Source organism: Polypterus senegalus, chromosome 13 (genome assembly GCF_016835505.1).
Source record: "Polypterus senegalus isolate Bchr_013 chromosome 13, ASM1683550v1, whole genome shotgun sequence".
In the NCBI taxonomy this organism is placed as follows: domain Eukaryota; kingdom Metazoa; phylum Chordata; class Cladistia; order Polypteriformes; family Polypteridae; genus Polypterus; species Polypterus senegalus.
In genome coordinates this window covers 152,282,385-152,300,312 of record NC_053166.1, presented here as the reverse complement: position 1 = coordinate 152,300,312, position 17,928 = coordinate 152,282,385, and the positions used below count along the sequence as shown (strand labels likewise).

The following is a 17,928-nucleotide window of genomic DNA, read 5'->3' as shown; positions in this document are numbered from 1 at the left end:
TTTCTCACTCTCATCTTGGCTTTGCCAAGGAACACCGCTCACTCTTTAATAAAAGGAGCGTCATTCTCGCTAGGTGCCCTTTTTGCAATAAGTGCCATCAACTGCCCCAAATACATTAGGTCAAGGGAGCCTAAATCAGCTGTAAGCCATCATCATTACGTTCTCCCAATAAACTCTTATGTCTTCATATGTGGCCATTTGAATAGTTTCAAGCAGCACTAAACAAGTCACTGTGCAGCAAGAGATTTAGAGCTTCTGTATGCAGGGAGTGAATCGCGCCTGTGTCTCTACCGCACGCCCGTTCCTTACCCAGAGAAGTGAAAACAGGTTGCTAATACAAATGGAGAAAAAACAAGAAAAGTTCTTCTGTGTAGACTCGCAGCACTGACCCTCTTAAAAGTGAACTACTGTAGAACAGAGTCTTTACATCACATCCATCACTTTTAACCTTTAATGTGTTTGTCACTCTGAAGCACATTAAATTAAAGTCGTCATTTAGCTGGTTTAGATGACTACTTGACTGAGGGTGTCATGGTTTCCCACTTTCTCCAAAAATGCTGAGTATGAATGGGTCAGGCTTGCCTTAAATTTACGCACCTTCTCATCAAGTTCTCTCTGACAAATCCCACCTTTTGATTGTAAAGGCGTGCACGCATATTTTGAGCGTCTTTTTGTTCACATACAAGCTTCATAAATCTGATCCTTGGTGAGTTGGGGTGACAGTCCAATTTAGGTAAACCAAGATAAACGAGAGTTAAATGTTTTCAATTTTCATATTTAGTGACAGGTGTTGCTGCTCAATTTTACAGCAGCCTTTTAGGAGTTTTCATTAATATTTAAAAAAAAAAAAAAGGGATTTTCTTTGTGTCAGCGATGGGAGTAACTTTAACAATTTTCAGGGGGATGAACACTGAATGGCAGGTAGTTCAAGAAAAAAAAAGTTAATTTGTAAATAAACTTAAAATGACTTTCTACAGCATCATTGCACTAATTCACCTAAAACTGACATATGGGTCAAGTATTCATCCTTACCTTCTCTCCCTGCGTGGTGAAGACTGCACCGCCTGTTGGGATACAAAGGACGTACCCCATATTGGACTGCTATGGCTGTTCCTGAGCCAACCCACTGATGGGCCAGAATGGAAACTGTTGTTGCGAAATCCATGATCCGACTCGGTCTCTGCAGTTAACGAAGAAGCAGAGCTACCCATGGCCTCCTGGCCAATAGCTGGGAATGGGGTGAAAGGCACCTGGGTGACTAAATGTGCCCAAGAAAGGATGTCCAACTCTGCTAACATCTATCTTTAGATGCCAGTGAAAAACAGCAAGAAAAATAATATTGAGCTGGACTCGAATTCCATGCCAGAGTGCCAGGGATGCTAGTTTCTTCACCACTGACCTGCATTTTATAACCGTGTTGTTTTCCAAATGGTCCACAGGTAAAATTAAAAAAAAAAAAAAAAAAAAGGTTAACTGGGAAGTTCAAGAAACTTCTGCCAGGATATTTTTATCTGCATTGAAAATTTAGTCAGTGTTTCATAACTACCTGCCCAAAGGCTAGTAGCACTGAATAAAATAAATGTCTCAGAAAATGTGAATTCTTTAACTTTGACAAAAAACAAACTTTACATTAAGCACAACCCCATGAAATGGGCCTTTAAAATTGTGAAAAAGGTCTATGCTTCCTAACTAATCAAAGGCGTGAGGATTTCCACATTTAGATCGTTTGTGAATCGAATCACTTTCTAAAATCCCGAGCCATCCTACTCAGAGACAAGTGTCTGACAAAAAGATTTAATCCTTCTCCACACAGCGGTCTGAAGGAAAAAATAAAAAATATGTAGAAATCCGTGCTTTCAAAAAACAGCATGCGAAACTGGTAAGGCAAAATCAACTTCATTATAATTCATACATTTTTAATAATGCATGCTACTCTTTGAAACGTCAAGAACTGGATAAAACGAACATTACTATGGAGAGAAAGAAGCATCCTGTAGACTGAATATGAGTCACTGGAGCTGGCACAGTTTTCGCATTAGAGGGATTTTGGAAACCTTGAACATTCAACACTCAAAATTGTTCCCCTGGCCACCAAAAGGTTCGTTTCTCCTGACTTCCATCGCATAATATTCTGGTGCCATAAAATTGATAATTCACCGAAACGCTTTGGACTGTAAAAGAAATGGGCATTGGCACTGTCGGCGCCCGTCTATCTCCGCATGGCCGGGTCAGTAGCCAATACCTCAAATGCGTCACATCTGCTGGGGGTGACACTCCTGCTTGTTCTTCACACCCTTCGCCGGACACCGCATTCAATGCACAAGTATGAATTCATGAACAGCTGCCTGGTTTATTTATAACGCAGACTCTTCCCCAACTGCTGTTACACACGCCGGCTGCCATCGCCAAGCACTTTCCCTACGTACGCTCTTGACTCGTCTGTCCTGTGCAGTCGGCGTCTCGCTGCCGGGGTCCGCTACTTTTGCCCGAGGCCTCGTATGTAGGTGACTACAGGCTCTCCAGTACTTATAAAGACGACTCGCTAAAACGCCAGAGGTTGTCAGCACTTGAGACGTTCGGTCACACGGACACGATGCTTTTGCCGTGCCTTTCTTTTTCTTTATAGGTTCTTCTTCGAGATTAGGAAACGCCGCTACATCCCGCGAGGAGCGCAGCCCTCTTCAGTAGAGCCGGCAGAGCTGACTGCGCACGCGTTATGGAGACGCGTGACGTCTGCACTCGGCCTTGAGAGACACGCGCATCGGCGACGCGCATTGTGCCCTGCAGCCAAGCACAGCAAGAGGCGGCACGTCGGGACCCTCTGCTTTAAAACTCTCGTCAAAGATTCTCGAGACCCGACACCCAGATGCATCCCTCATTCTACGTAAAGTATAGTTTATTTACCGTACCAACACAACATGTATTATCCTTTTCATAAAGAGAAAAAACTAAAGGGCATTTACATTTGTTTGCGTAGCAGACGCTTTCATTCAAAGCGGCTTACAAATGAGGTCAACATAACCGAATTGAGCATCAGTGCTACAGGACAAGGGGGCAGAACTGATCATCACAAGGGAAGATCACAGAACAAAATACAAGCGAGTTAACATTCCAAGGTTAGAAAACCTGACAGCAATTAGACAGAAATTCACCAAACATGAGAGCCTTCCAACGCTTCTTTAACACGTCGAGGGACTCAGAAGTTCGAATGGAAGTGGGCAGCTCATCCCATCCACTAAGAACTAACTACACATGAAGAGTCTGGACTGAGGTTTGATACCACCCAGAGGTAGGAAGTTCATCAGCAGACCCAAGTGGTCGAGAGGAAACATAGGACTTCACAAGTGTCTCCATACATTACAGGTGCTGACCCACTGACTACTCTGTAGGAAAGCATCAGGGCTTTGAACTTCATATGTGCCGTAACGTAGTGATCTGAAAACGGGAGTGCCATGTGTGAGACTGGGCTGGTTAAACAACAGACGTGCCATTGCATTTAATCCCGTGCTGCTTGGTGACCTGCTTGGTGCAGGTACTGCTGCAGTACTCAAGACAGGACAAGACCAAAGCCTGGAACAGGAGTTCTGCTGCCCTCTACAGGGTGGTCCAGATCGTCGGGATGACTGATTTATGCAGGGACGATTCCAGTTTGGCACGAAGATGATTCTTCATCTCGTCAGTTCATACACTTCTCGATGGCCCAGGATTTTTCGGGTGATTTTCTATGTGATAAACTTAATAGGTTATAGCGTAATGAAAATTGCATAATTAGATCTGGAACACACTATACTTTGTCAGATACCGTCTGATCTTGCGGGTGTCGTACAGAGTAAATCTTTAAGACCAAGAGGCTGTAGTAACATGGCTCCTGAAGTACAGCTGATCATTGATCACCATCCCAAACGTGTGTATGGACTTGGCAGGTGTTAGCAATAATGAGCTAAGCTGAACAGAGAAGGGGCTCTGAACAGACGGATGAGCCGGGATAACAAGAAAGTCCATCTTTGCCAGGTTGAGCCGGAGATGGGGTTCTTTCATCCCAGTTGCAATATCAGTGAGATATGCAGAGATTTTAACTGATACTGTGTGTGGTTTGGAACGATGACAGGTACAGCAGAGAATCACAGCACTGGATGAGTGGGCCTAGTGAGGAGAAGGCGAGAGGGTCCTTGGGGAACACCTGTGCTTGCCTGGTGCCCCCCTGACATCTCTCCATGCCAGGGCACACAGTAGGATCTGCACAAGAGGTGGAGCGCATACCACCTGAGGGCTGTCCCAGTGGTCAAAGATGATGGCAAAGTGGATCTAGTGGTTGAAAGTACTTTAGTTACAGTAGTGCAGAGCACCGGTGGACTAGCACTGGCAAAGGCACATTAAACTGTGACTGACAAAAGTATTCAAAGCCCTTAGGTGGTGTTGGCTGACCCAATTACACCACCTGAGGGCAATTACCCAATCAGGGGTCTCATTAAAACGCTTAATTAAATAATTAGCAAACAAAGAGCAATATATTCACATTATAGGAAAACAGTACACGAAAACAATTAACCAAATTTAAACTGAAACGAGGAAATAAAAAAGCAAGCAGTAGATTAAGAAAAAAAAAAATACAAAGAAAACACCTTGAATCCCTTTGTTTATTTTCAGTTCTGTATTGTTTTACGTTTTGCTCTTATTCGACGTGCCCTTGAGCACTTGTTTATTTTTGGACGTTGTAAATATTTAAAAGGGGGGACCTGGCTAGTGCCCCAACATTTCCACTGTCACCAGTGTGTTCCTTCAGTTGATGACACCAAGAAGCAGGATATGAAGACTCGGGGGGTCCAAAGACACCAGGAAACACCGGAGGGAGTTCAACAGTCTGGTGTTACTGTAGCAAAAAATAGTAATGTCCGTCCCCTAGTAGTGACACCCAAGTCTATGGCATGGCACACTTATGCAGTGAATGTGGAGGAAGACTCGCACCCAGAACACGCCAGCTGAAAGCTGCAGAGCGTACTGGGAATTAACACCTAAACGGCATTTCAAATGGGAATGTAGTAAGAGTGGTGAGCCTTGGACAAATGCCAGTCCGCATGATACTGAAAGAGGTTTTTTTTTTTTGTTTTTTTTAACTTGGAAACTTCCCGATAAATAAAGAAGAAGCAGTTTGTCGTCTTCCGTAGAAGGGCCTACAAGACGTTGCCTGTGCCGACGGGACTGTTGTGCATTCCTGTCAGTCCCACCTCTGAGCCGCAGCTCAGCACAGCAAAGCACAGCACGCCTCTCTGACTCATCAAAAGTGGCTTCTTGTTCACTTTACAATGGCTTACGTCACAAGCAAAATAAAACTAAAAGACAGCCATGGCGTGAAAGGCTGGAAAGTCAGAAAGTCACCCTTGGGGATCAGGATGATTAGGACACCCTGGTCTTAGCACAATGGCTGCATTACTTCTGCAGGGAGAGCCAGGGGCTTCAGTGCACAGCTACGGCACACAATACACCATAGGACTGGCCATCTGGAGCCTAGCCGGACAGTCTGGGGTGCTGATAGTAGTGTCACCTGTGCCGGTGGATGACAGTGACATTCGCACTCACATATCCAGCCAACAAGCAATACGTCATCACCATGATAAAGGAAAATGAACAAGCAGAATTGTCAGAGTGGCATTGCAATGAGAAACATCACCAAGGTGGACTGAGGTCCTTTAGCCACTGCCGTGGTGACATTCTTAGAGTCCTCCATGTTCTTTGCCTTAACTTCCCAATGTGTATTGTTTAAGAGCAGTTAAAGCAGTAACAGTCACCAGTCTTTATCATCTGGCTGCAGTCTTCAGGGATTCCCCACAATCTTAATGTCTGTCACCCCCTAATGGCCCTCACCAAACACTAGATGAAGTGAAAGATTAGACACTTAAGGAATTAGTCATCTAGAAGGGATGCTGTGAAGGTCTTGAGTATCAGAAAGCGCCTTCAGAAGAAAGCTAAAACCCTTCTGCGCATCGAGGCAGGTGACACACATTCATATTTCATGCAAGTAACGTAAGCGTGTAAACACATCTTTTCTTTTTTCCTCTGTAGCTGCCCCCCCATTAAGACGGCTTGTGCTTCGGTAAGATAAGGCCGCCCGCAGCACCCTGCCTTTGAGGAAAGTCCTCCAAAAACGGCCAAGCACCTGCAGCACACGGCTTCTCTCCAACTCTTCCTCTCAGTCCTCAGCAGCTTGGCCAGAAACACAAAAGCTAACCTTCCTTGTGGATTCTGGGCCTCTACTGAGCATATTGGGCAAAAAATGTAAGAAGACCTGGGCACAGGTAGGACTTCCAAGACAGCTACAGCAGAAAGAATCCACCTTAACAAGGACAAGAGTCTGTGTCTGTCCAGCTTTTATGTCTCTGCCATTCCAACAGATGGTGCATCACAAACATTAACCCTGCTTTTACAAACCCCATACCAAATGGCACACAGTAGATGCATGCATTGCAGTTGTCATTCCAACAGATGGCACACCACAAATATCTGCAGTAATAAATACATGCCATTTGTCATTTCATCAGATGGCACATCACAAACATTAATCCTGCTTTTATAAACCCCATACCAAAAGACATATAACACAGATATTACATTGCATTTGTCATTCCAACAAATGGCACATCAAACATTAATGCACTGCTTTTAGGAATGCCATACCAAATTAGCATATAACAGAGACAGGCGCAGTGCATTAGTAATTCCAGACGGCAAATCACAAACAGTTGTAATAATACAATGGGTGACATGTTTCATTCCAACAGATGTCACATCACAAATATTCACTCTGCATTAATGAATCCCACATCAAATGGCATATAACAGAGACACATGCATTAGATTCGTCATTCCAGCAGATGGCGCATCATAAGCATTTGTAGTAATGTATTTTATTTCCACAAATGTTTGTGATGTGCCACTTGTTGGAATGAAAAATGTGATGCATTGTATTACGACACGCATTCCAAAATACATTCCAATAGACGGTGCACTGCACACTTGTTAACGCCGAGGTCTCAAGACGAGTAGCACAGCTAGTCAAGTATAAGAAGTCTGAATTAGCGTAGGCCGCCCTAATTTGGGGTGTTCATAAGAAATGTAAAGATTTACTTCACGAGGCACATAAAAGTACATTACATATTTGAAGTATAAAAATGTGTGCTTCCATTTAAGCGTTTAAAGACTAAACGTTCTCAATTGTAATAGAAATTGTCAGAGGGGGACAAGTGACCCGAGGGGCCAGATCACTAGTCAAAAGTCAAAAATCAAATGAAACCTCACATTTGTAACCGCTGACCGTGACGGAGTCTACAATGATAGCCCACATGCCGATGTTTGGAATTTGTCTTTTAATTTTTTTTTTTTAAACCTTCTGGTAGAGGTGCTAGGACCACCGGTAAAGAATCAAATATTGAGAATATAATCATATTAGTCATCAGCAACCTCAAAGAGCATAAAATGGCCCACCACCTGCTTATATTACCAATCCCCAGTTTTGTGAGGAGGAGTAACTTTGACCCCTTGCGTCCCATTAGGGGGTCAGTTGATGTGCCTGCACAACTTCACAGTCCTGATCGTTTTTGCTGAAGACGCCCATCGGCTGACTCTTTATCGTTCCTACACAAACAGTCCAATAATTCCCTAAAAATAAGACTTTTTCCAAGCCTAGAGAGCATGGGGGGGGGTGTTTCAAAAAGCTCACCGTCATACATAGCGAGTGAAACTTTATATCATACTTGGGGGGTTTCTCGTACTCCTGTGTCAGGAGAATAAAAACAACAATAAAGACGAAGTGAGTGTAAAGCGCTCAGAAGTTGTCCTTTATGAGAACGATGCATGACATCAAACGGTCGTCCCACAGCTCCAGGGGGCTCGTATGTGTGGGGTCTGGGCATTCGCTTTGTGTCTCTGCAGGTTTTCCTCCCTCATCCCAAATGAAGCAGGCGTTACGTTAATCTGTGGCTCTGAATTGTCCCCACGTCTCTGTGTGCACCTCTTGTATGGCAGACTGGCATCCCATCCAGAGTTGTCTCCTGCCTTGCACTCAGTGCTGTTAGGATTGGCACTGTCTGCTATGTCCCCCTGCGCTCGAGTGGGTTAGTAGACGGATGGATAGATGGTTTATACTTATAAAGCAAACTTGTATGGAATTGATGGCGGTAAGGTGCTATATAAAAGAGATTTGTTCGCTCCCCTTCACAGACTTAATGCCCAGTTCCACGGGAGTCACCTTCTGCCAGGGCTCACATTTTACAAAGACTGCAAACCTTCATAAAATACCAAACCGTGCGTTTATTTCTGTCATTCACTATGAAGTACTGAAGACGCGCGGCACTCATGGCAGGAAGTATCAAATGCTCTTCAGGTCTGAGGTTTCACTCGGGACGTAATTTGTTAAATGCATCAATTCCCAGCTGACCTACGCTGGCACCGCACTTAAACTTGAACCCAAGGTTGACAAGCTTGTCTGTAGCCATTAGCAGATCAGTCAAGAGGATTTTTTTGTCTTTCTTTTACTTGCAGATGAACAACATGTGGACAGAAGTTCCTTCACATCTCAGTTGAAGGCCACCTTACACTATCGCTGCTGGCATTGCCCGGCTCTCGTTTGGCATCTCGGGTTAAGCAAGTCTGAAGGGTTCACTGCACTGCTTTTACAAATCCCATACCAAATGGCATAAAACGGAGACACAGCCACCAGACCGACACACAGACACACACAAATACATTTATTAAGTCCGTCTGTCTGTCTGTCTGTCTGTCAGTCATACCATTACTCGAGAATTACTGGGCTAGAACCCTGATCTTGGTCTTGACCGAAGGCCTGTGACCCAAAACGGTCCAGAAGTTTAAAAAATTTCAGGTGGCAGCAACTTCAGCAAAGTGACCCGTGGTTGTGAGTTTATAACAGCAAAGTGATTGCAAAGCCAAGTGTCATGGCTGAAAGAAAAAGAAGAGCAGTGGCATCTGCTGAGCGTCAAGCAAATCACAGAAGGCAATTGCGTGACAGCAAACACCATAACAGGAAGGAGAAGAGGAAGAGCAGAGCCATATGCTGAGCGCCAAGTCTGGGACGTGGAGAGCAAGAACCCCACAGACAATCGCATGGAGAGATTACTGCTGTTTATGTGTCACCTTCGCTTGGGTCACGCATCCCGTCCAGTAAGATAAGACCCTGAACAGCTCTGACAAGCGGGATGTCACCCTAAATATGGAGTGACTGAGCAGCAGACAATCACGAGGGCTCACTGGCATGCAAGACAAAGTCCAGGACACACAATGCAAGAACGCCGGGTGAAAATTGAGAAGATGGCCAAGTAGTGAAGACTTCCAAGCACACAAAAGCATTGCTTTCACATTCGTACATCTGTGATTCTTTGAAGACCACCACATTGGTGATGCCATCAGTGTCAAGCTGGGCTTGTTGCCAAAACAGAAAAAATCTAATTTTATGGTCGCCTCACAGCTCAATGAAGAAAGAAGAAAAAAAAAAAAAGTGCTGTAGTTAAATGACGTGTATGTTGCCGTCCTTCAGCATCAGCATATTAAATACAGAGGAGTCGGAGTCAGAAGTACCGGAAACTAAGGAGTCAGAGTTGAAGGATTTATCTACCGACTCCACAGCCCTGCGCGAGGCTTAGACTTTTAATGCGAGATTCTTTCAAGTCACGTCATACTTACAACCTCTGGAAGCACATCCCGTGAGACGGTGACATACAACCGTTTTCAAACAAGACCACGGTCATCTAACCTCAGTCGTGTGAATGCCTTTGGCAGACACACATCCTGCACTCTCAGCTCTTATACATTTTATCAGGACAATAATTTTAAATGTTCTAGATGACACGTCAACCACTAAGCGAAGAAGAGTGAGCTGCGCGTTGCGCAAATTCTGAAAATAAGGAAAGTAATAATTAGCCCGGACCGAGTGGAACTGAAAACTTCGCAGGTCCAGTCGGGCTCAGAAATAAAAGACAAAGAGTAGAAGACAAAGTAGAACGTCGTAAAAAGGTTCAAAAACATGGTGCTGCCAGTCTGCAAAACCGAGGGGAGAACCTGCGTACAACAAGGTATGAGGTACCGTGGAAAAGTGCGTGGCTTTACGCCAAGTGTAGGTTTTATACAGTGGGATGCAAAAGTTTGGGCAACCTTGTTAATAGTCATTATTTTCCTGTATAAATCGTTGGTTGTTACGATAAAAAATGTCAGTTAAATATATCATATAGGAGACACACACAGTGATATTTGAGAAGTGAAATGAAGTTTATTGGATTTACAGAAAGTGTGCAATAATTGTTCAAACAAAATCAGGCAGGTGCATAAATTTGGGCACCGTTGTCATTTTATTGATTCCCAAACTTTTAGAACTAATTATTGGAACTCAAATTGGCTTGGTAAGCTCAGTGACCCCTGACCTACATACACAGGTTAATCCTATAATGAGAAAGAGTATTTAAGGGGGTCAATTGTAAGTTTCCCTCCTCCTTTAATTTTCTCTGAAGAGTAGCAACATGGGGGTCACAAAACAACTCTCAAATGACCTGAAGACAAAGATTGTTCACCATCATGGTTTAGGGAAGGATACAGAAAGCTGTCCCAGAGATTGAAGCTGTCTGTTTCCACAGTTAGGAACATATTGAGGAAATGGAAGACCACAGGCTCAGTTCAAGTTAAGGCTCGAAGTGGCAGACCAAGAAAGATTTCGGAGAGACAGAAGCGACGAATGGTGAGAACAGTCAGAGTCAACCCACAGACCAGCACCAAAGACCTACAACATCATCTTGCAGCAGATGGAGTCACTGGGCATCGTTCAACCATTCGCCGCACTTTACACAAGGAGATGCTGTATGCGAGAGTGATGCAGAGGAAGCACAAACAGAGCCGCTTGAGGTCTGCTCAAGCACATTTGGACAAGCCAGCTTCATTTTGGAATAAGGTGCTGTGGACTGATGAAACTAAAATGGAGTTATTTGGGCATAACAAGGGCGTTATGCATGGAGGAAAAAGAACACAGCATTCCAAGAAAAACACCTGCTACCTACAGTAAAATATGGTGGTGGTTCCATCATGCTGTGGGGCTGTGTGGCCAGTGCAGGGACTGGGAATCTTGTCAAAGTTGAGGGACGCATGGATTCCACTCAGTATCAGCAGATTCTGGAGACCAATGTCCAGGAATCAGTGACAAAGCTGAAGCTGCGCCGGGGCTGGATCTTTCAACAAGACAACGACCCGAAACACTGCTCAAAATCCACTAAGGCATTCATGCAGAGGAACAAGTACAACGTTCTGGAATGGCCATCTCAGTCCCCAGACCTGAATAGAATTGAAAATCTGTGGTGTGAGTTAAAGAGAGCTGTCCATGCTCGGAAGCCATCAAACCTGAATGAACTAGAGATGTTTTGTAAAGAGGAATGGTCCAAAATACCTTCAACCACAATCCAGACTCTCATTGGAACCTACAGGAAGCGTTTAGAGGCTGTAATTTCTGCAAAAGGCGGATCTACTAAATATTGATTTCATTTCTTTTTTGTGGTGCCCAAATTTATGCACCTGCCTGATTTTGTTTGAACAATTATTGCACACTTTCTGTAAATCCAATAAACTTCATTTCATTTCTCAAATATCACTGTGTGTGTCTCCTATATGATATATTTAACTGACATTTTTTATCGTAACAACCAATGATTTATACAGGAAAATAATGACTATTAACAAGGTTGCCCAAACTTTTGCATCCCACTGTACATCGCGATTTGAACGTTCTTACGCAACATTTCTGTGCATACGCACCGTTTATGCATGAGGCCCCAGGGCTTCTGGAACAATGAATCCAATGAAGACATCACAGAATACAATATTCATGTTGTCAGCGGGAAAAAATAGTGTTTCTTCCCAATGAGGAGGCGTATCCGCGAGAATTAAAAGATTTGTTGAAAGTGAAATTCACATAAGTGAGCAGCAGAAACACGAAGTGGCTGGCGCACCAAAGGTCCACTCACTACTTATTCATGTGAATACTACTGTCAGACACAGTTCCTATGCTCTCAGCCCCAAGCTGGGTTGGAAATAGAAGACAAAGTAGAACGTCGTAAAGAGGTTCAAAAACATTTGCGTGGTACACATGCAGAGTAGGTTAGAGATTATGAAAGTACGAAAATTCAAAAGTCTCCAAAAACTGATAGTAAAGATCACATTAGCGCAAACAAACGGAAATTATTACTCGGTGAAATAATGGAACAGCAAAAAGAGATTGAATATATGGACACAGGTGATATGACAGCAGTATGTAGATATTGTTCGGCTTTAAACTTTAAGTCAGAGACTTGTAATTCGTCTAATTCGTGTTGCCATCAGGGAGAAGTAGTGTTTCTTCCCAATGAAGAGGCGTATCTGCGAGAATTAAAAGATTTGTCGTTTGGTGAAAGTGAAATCCATATACACGAGTGGCAGAGACGCGAAGTTATGAGCAGGCTGGGGGTGAAGCCCCCTAGTTATTAAGAAATTTAAGGTCCACAGGACTTTAGCCAACTTCCTTAGATGAGGCCGCAAGGAGAAAATCAACTCTAGAATGGACAGAATGAAAGTGAGACACAAAAAGCTAAAGAGACACAAGCTGAACAGCAAGGTCAGGGTCCATCGCTCTGCGAGTGAGTGTCAGTGGGCTCAATGGAAGAAAATCCAGGAGGCCTCCACATCAAAAAGCCAGACTGGAATTTGGTACAATATGCATTGACAAGCCCCTAATGCATCTGGGAGGATGTCCTTTGGACAGAGGAGACAAAACTGGAGCTTTTTGTTAAGTCAGACCAGCTCTATGTCAAAGAGAAGAACGCCACACCTGTTGTGAAACATGGAGGCAGCTTGGTGATATTTTGGGGCTGCTTTGCTGCGTCTGACACGGGAACAATAAAACGATGACATTCTGGAGTGAAACATCCTGTCCAGTTGTCAGGGGGCTCCGTCTCAGTTGCAGGTCACCGATCCTCCAACAGGATAAGAGCCAAAACACACAACTAAAAGCACCCAAGAATGGAGAAGAACATCGGCCTGTTGTGAAGTTGGCCTTCTGCAAGCCTTGATCTGAATCCCAACAAACTTCAAAGGAGAGACCGCCTGGAGAAGGAAGACCCCCTTCAAAGCTGACCCAGCTGGAGCAGTTTGCTCAGGACATGTGGGCCAAATGACCGTTTGCCAGGAGCAGAAGACTCGCGCGGAGCTCCAGGAATCGCAGGGACTGCGAGCTCACCAAATAGGAGGTTAAGGGTCCCCATCATTTGTGTCCATGCCATTTTCATGTGTGTTGTTATTTGAAATATTCTGCTGAATCAAATTTCTAAAGCAGAGTCTGATTTTTTTTTTTGTTAAATACGGAACAAACAATGATGGGTGACAATCACGTTTAGCAGTTTCCGATTATTTCAGAAACAACTGCAGGGTCTTCTTTTTGTGCGAAGGGGTACCAACAAATTGTCCACATCCCTTTTTTCCCTACAGGGGAACTGGCCAACCTGGGTAAACCCAGAAAATTGTCTGCTAAACCAGTGATGATGACGATAATGAACTTCTGTAACATTAACGTGACACCCCTTGGTGCCGACCATTTCAAGCGGCCCTTTCCTCACAGAAGCTCCTAAAATGGCCACCGACCGCTCCCACGTCACTGCAGCTTGCTGTCCTCCGTTGACTTCGGCCTGAATGATACAGGTTTCACTTTTAAATTCCTTTAAAAGGTGCCAGGGTTGCCATGAGATGATAAAGCGCCGGGTGGTACACTTTGTTATTTACTTTACTTTATGGCCGTTAACCGTCAGCATTTGTCTTGACTCCTTTTGTTCTAACGTGCTCTTGAATTCTAATGTTAGTTCGGTCAACTTTTTATTGTTTTAAAAGTGCTACAGAAATAACTTGGACTTGACATCACCTCACTCGGTCCTGTCACTCAACCCTATGGGTACTCATGTCAGTGCTATATTGGTGACACACAGAGATGTCCATCAACCCCTACAGCAGGCGGCACAGTCTCGGACTAGAAGGACCACCTTCTCTGGCTCAGCTTGGCATAGACTGAACTCCATCTACTCAGCTCATCTCATTATCACTCACACCCACCATTTCAGTATGCAATCTCAGGGTGGGGATCCTTGACCAGCTATCACCACTGACCACATTGCCAGCATCTCTTGTTCTGGCAGATTCACTGCGTACAAGACCAGGCTGTGTCCGACAAAGGACACAGCACAACGTCAGGGCCAGACGGTGGACATTTGGACAACAGCAACTCCCTACACCTGCCTGTGCCGCTGCAGGCGATTCTTGGGTCCAGCCAGCTAAGGACAAGTGCAGGTCACTACACCAGCACCCTGCAGCAGCACACATTAAGTTCAAATCTTTCAGGCCTACAGAGTAGTCTAGGGGTCTCAAATGCTGCTCCTGGAGGGCCGCAGTGGCTGTAGTTTTTCATTCTAACCCTTTTTCTTAATTACTGACCGTTTTTTTTCCGCTAATGAACTTCTTTTGAATTAATTGTAATTGACTTGTTTTTTGTAAGATTTGTTTCTTTGAAAATGAAATGTGAAGTGAGTGAGCAGACAGAAAACCAGCTAAGTCGGGGTCTCAAACTCCCACCAGTTGCCTCATTTGGTGCCGAGTCTTGTCGTTCATTAAACCCGTTCTTTAATTCCATGGCTTGTTGCTGCTCTCATTGTGCAATAGCAGACATGTCCGAAATTGCTGATTTTCTCTTTTCTAAGAGCTCTGTGAAAATGTTTTGTGGGTTTGAGCAGATCAGCATTCCTGAGACCTTCACTTTTCTTTATTTTCAGATATTGTGTGAAGGTCACAGTTTGCTGGTCATGTTTTGGCTCATTTTGTATCTCATTATTGTTTGTCAGCTAATTAAGGAAAAAAAACAATTAAGGGGTCTGAGTCAATTAAAATGAATTCAAAAGAAGTTAATTAGCAGCAAATACAGGTCACTAAATAAGAAAAGGGTTAGAATGAAAACCTGCAGCCACTGCGACTCCCTAGAACCAGAGCTGGGGACCCCTGGAGTATCACTCGTGAGGTATTCCTCACCCTTTCAGGTCTGCTAATGAATGGCATGTTGCGATACCAACTCTACATGACATCAGATCTCCATCTAGACATCGTTTTTCATGTGCCACGCCTCGCTGGTGGAATGAACTGCCCACCTCCACCTGAACTGCTGGCTGCCTCAATGTGTTTAAGAAGCATCTGAAGACTCTCTTGGATGCCGGGTTAATTGACGATGACTTGTGTGTCTCTCTGCTTGGTGTAAAGCACTTCACTTGTGATAATGAATTTCCTACACTTGTCCTGAAACTCTTAATTCTTAACAATCCCCAGCCTGATATCTGATTGAACTCCCTTTGTAAGTCGATTTGGATAGGTAAGTCAGTAAACAGCTCTAGATTTCCGGGTTCCAATGTCCGTCCAACAAACTTCACTGACATCGCTATGAATATCCCTTTTAGTATTTGGGGCTCCTTCCTTACTGAAGCCCACCGTGTCTAAACGAATTCAGGAAGGTAAACGAGTGAATGGCTGTACTCTTTACTTGACTCTTTTTTGAACGAATGACCAAGAAAGACGCTGCCGGCGCCGCTACCGCCACGGAGCCGCACCGTCAATCGGACTTCTCCGCGGGTCCACCTCACGCGACTCACTTGACAGAATTACACAACTCGGAGGGTTCGAGTCACTCAAAGTTGGGCAGGTGCTCCATAAGATTGCAATATCAGAACCCGGCTTTCGTGTGAAGGAGTCACGAAGGGCACATCGTGTCAAGCGATTATCTCCTACATTACTGGCTTTTCACTTTCTTAAAGGTTAACAGCCCGGTTCACTTGCTGTCCTGCCGAAACACTCGTCTCGTTTCGAGCGCGGCGCCAGATTGCATCAAGTTTGCACGACACGAACGATACTTTATTCAGCCTTACCTGTCCAAGAAGCTTTTCAAATCCGTTGCTGTCTGCTACACCGGTGTTCAGACGCTGAGCGGTGGCTGCTTTAGCTTTCCTCCGAAGCAGCGCACGGCTTGTTGTCTCCTGTTCCCGATTTACAAAAAACTGCTCGGACTGGGCTCCAGTCTTCCTAAACCGCATTTGTATCTCCCACATATTCCAGGAAGTGCCATTATTATGGGCAAAAAAGGCTTGTACATTTGACGCAAAAGGAATTTCTTATCCCAAGCTTTCGCCCATGAAACGGCGCAAAGTCTTTTGTGAATAAGGTGCCAGACTCCACCTCCGACTTGACCCCTCCCCTCCAGCCTAGCCTGCGAGACGTCCGGTTTGGCGCGCCAGCAAGGCGCAAAGCCTTTTGGGGATTGTAGTCATGATATACACTTTTTTCCGTGTGTGCGCAATCGCCAACATGTCCAGGTCAGAGAGAATCCTCCCATTTCTAGAATGCAATCAGGGCTATGGGGAGATACGGGGAGAAAAAAAACTAACATGGGGTGTTAAAAAAAATATATATATATATATATATATATGTGAATTACATTCCTATGGAAATAGACTTCCATACTCCTCGTTTTCCTTATCCCTATAAGTTTGATGTATGCATCAGCCTTTAAAGAAGCCCTCTCTCTTTTGTTCAGTTCAGTTACACAATAACAATTTACAACCTTATTAATTATTAATGTTAAAATTTGGCCTCTGGCTTGTTACTATACATTTTTCAATGGGTTTTTAAATTATAGAGATGCTGCTGTTATCATAAACTCCAGAGTCAGCTCATCTCCACTTCCTTTCTCATACTCTGAACCTGAGAGATGTCACAGGGTGAGTATAAAGGATCGGATGGCTACCTTACATCTACAGCATCTGGGAATGGAACAGACTCTGAGGACATATTAAATACTCCCGTGCTCAGCTGGTAGCACCGTGATCATTGACACCTAAGCAGCAGATTGTCACACATTTCTCTGTCTCTCTCTCTGTTATATACATACCTGTATAAATATATATGCCTATCTCAGTTGTTCTTCTGTGAGGGGCAAAGATCTAGAGCAGGGATCCTCAATCACAGTCCTGGAGAGCCACAGTGGCTACATGTTTTCATTCCAGCCAGTGTCCTAATTAGAACTCAGCTCTTGCTGATAATGAAACTTGGTATTTAACTCTAGGCCTTGTTAGCACTTTCATTCATCAACGTCAAAGTTTAGTTACTTTGTAGATCAGAGGTCCTCAATTACAGCTCTGGAGGTCCACAGTGGCTTGAACCCATTTATTTACTACTAAGGCAATACAGTTCTTGGGATTTGAATTATCTGGCCTGTTACAAATCAGAACCCTTTAATTGCCTATTTTAATTTTTAGCAGCTGCATTTAAGTTTTAATTGTTGCCTGTTTAATTAACCAGACATTACTTAATAATGAAATGCAGATAACCAATAAGCCAGCAGCTCTCCAGCTAACGGGCTTCCTTGGAAATGTGTCCATATACACCATCAGATATCTGTGTTAAAAATAAATAAATAAATAAATGAGAGAGGAACTGGAAGGACTGTTACGTTTAAATCTGTTCTGGTCCACAAAACACATGGATAATGTCCGCAGAGAAGGAAACTCCACAGTGTGAAAGTGCTAAAAAGCCAAATAGTCAAATACCAAGTTTCAGTTTCAGTAAGGTCCATCGTCTAATTACAAAACTGGCTGGAAGCCCCATGAGGCCCGAACCCGTTGGTGGACACCGGCGGTGAGGGATGCCGTCAAGCTAAAGAAGGAGTCCTACCGGACCCTTTTTGTCCTGTGGGACTCCAGAGGCAGCTAATAGGTACCAGCAGGCCAAGTGGAATGCGGCTTTGGTGGTTGCTGAGGCAAAAACTCGGGCATGGGAGGAGTTTGGGGAGGCCATGGAGAACAACTTTCAGACGGCTTCGAGGAGGTT

The 17,928-nt window shown here is 44.2% G+C and overlaps 1 protein-coding gene across 3 annotated transcripts in view; it reads right to left on the bottom strand.

Moving 5' to 3' along the window:
- capn15 (calpain 15) overlaps nucleotides 1–17,009 on the bottom strand; it is a 73,996-nt gene extending 56,987 nt beyond the window's left edge. The window contains exon 1 of one of the 3 annotated variants that reach the window (XM_039776002.1): nucleotides 16,991–17,009. Coding sequence is in view for 1 of the 3 variants with exons in the window: in XM_039776000.1 (XP_039631934.1) it covers nucleotides 1,033–1,298 (266 nt within the window). In the remaining 2 variants the exon portion in view is untranslated. Of the gene's footprint in view, nucleotides 1–1,032; nucleotides 2,695–15,971; nucleotides 16,246–16,990 lie in introns of those variants that run through there. The other 2 variants (XM_039776001.1, XM_039776000.1) reach the window with 2 other exon arrangements.
- Nucleotides 17,010–17,928: the final 919 nt, after the last annotated feature.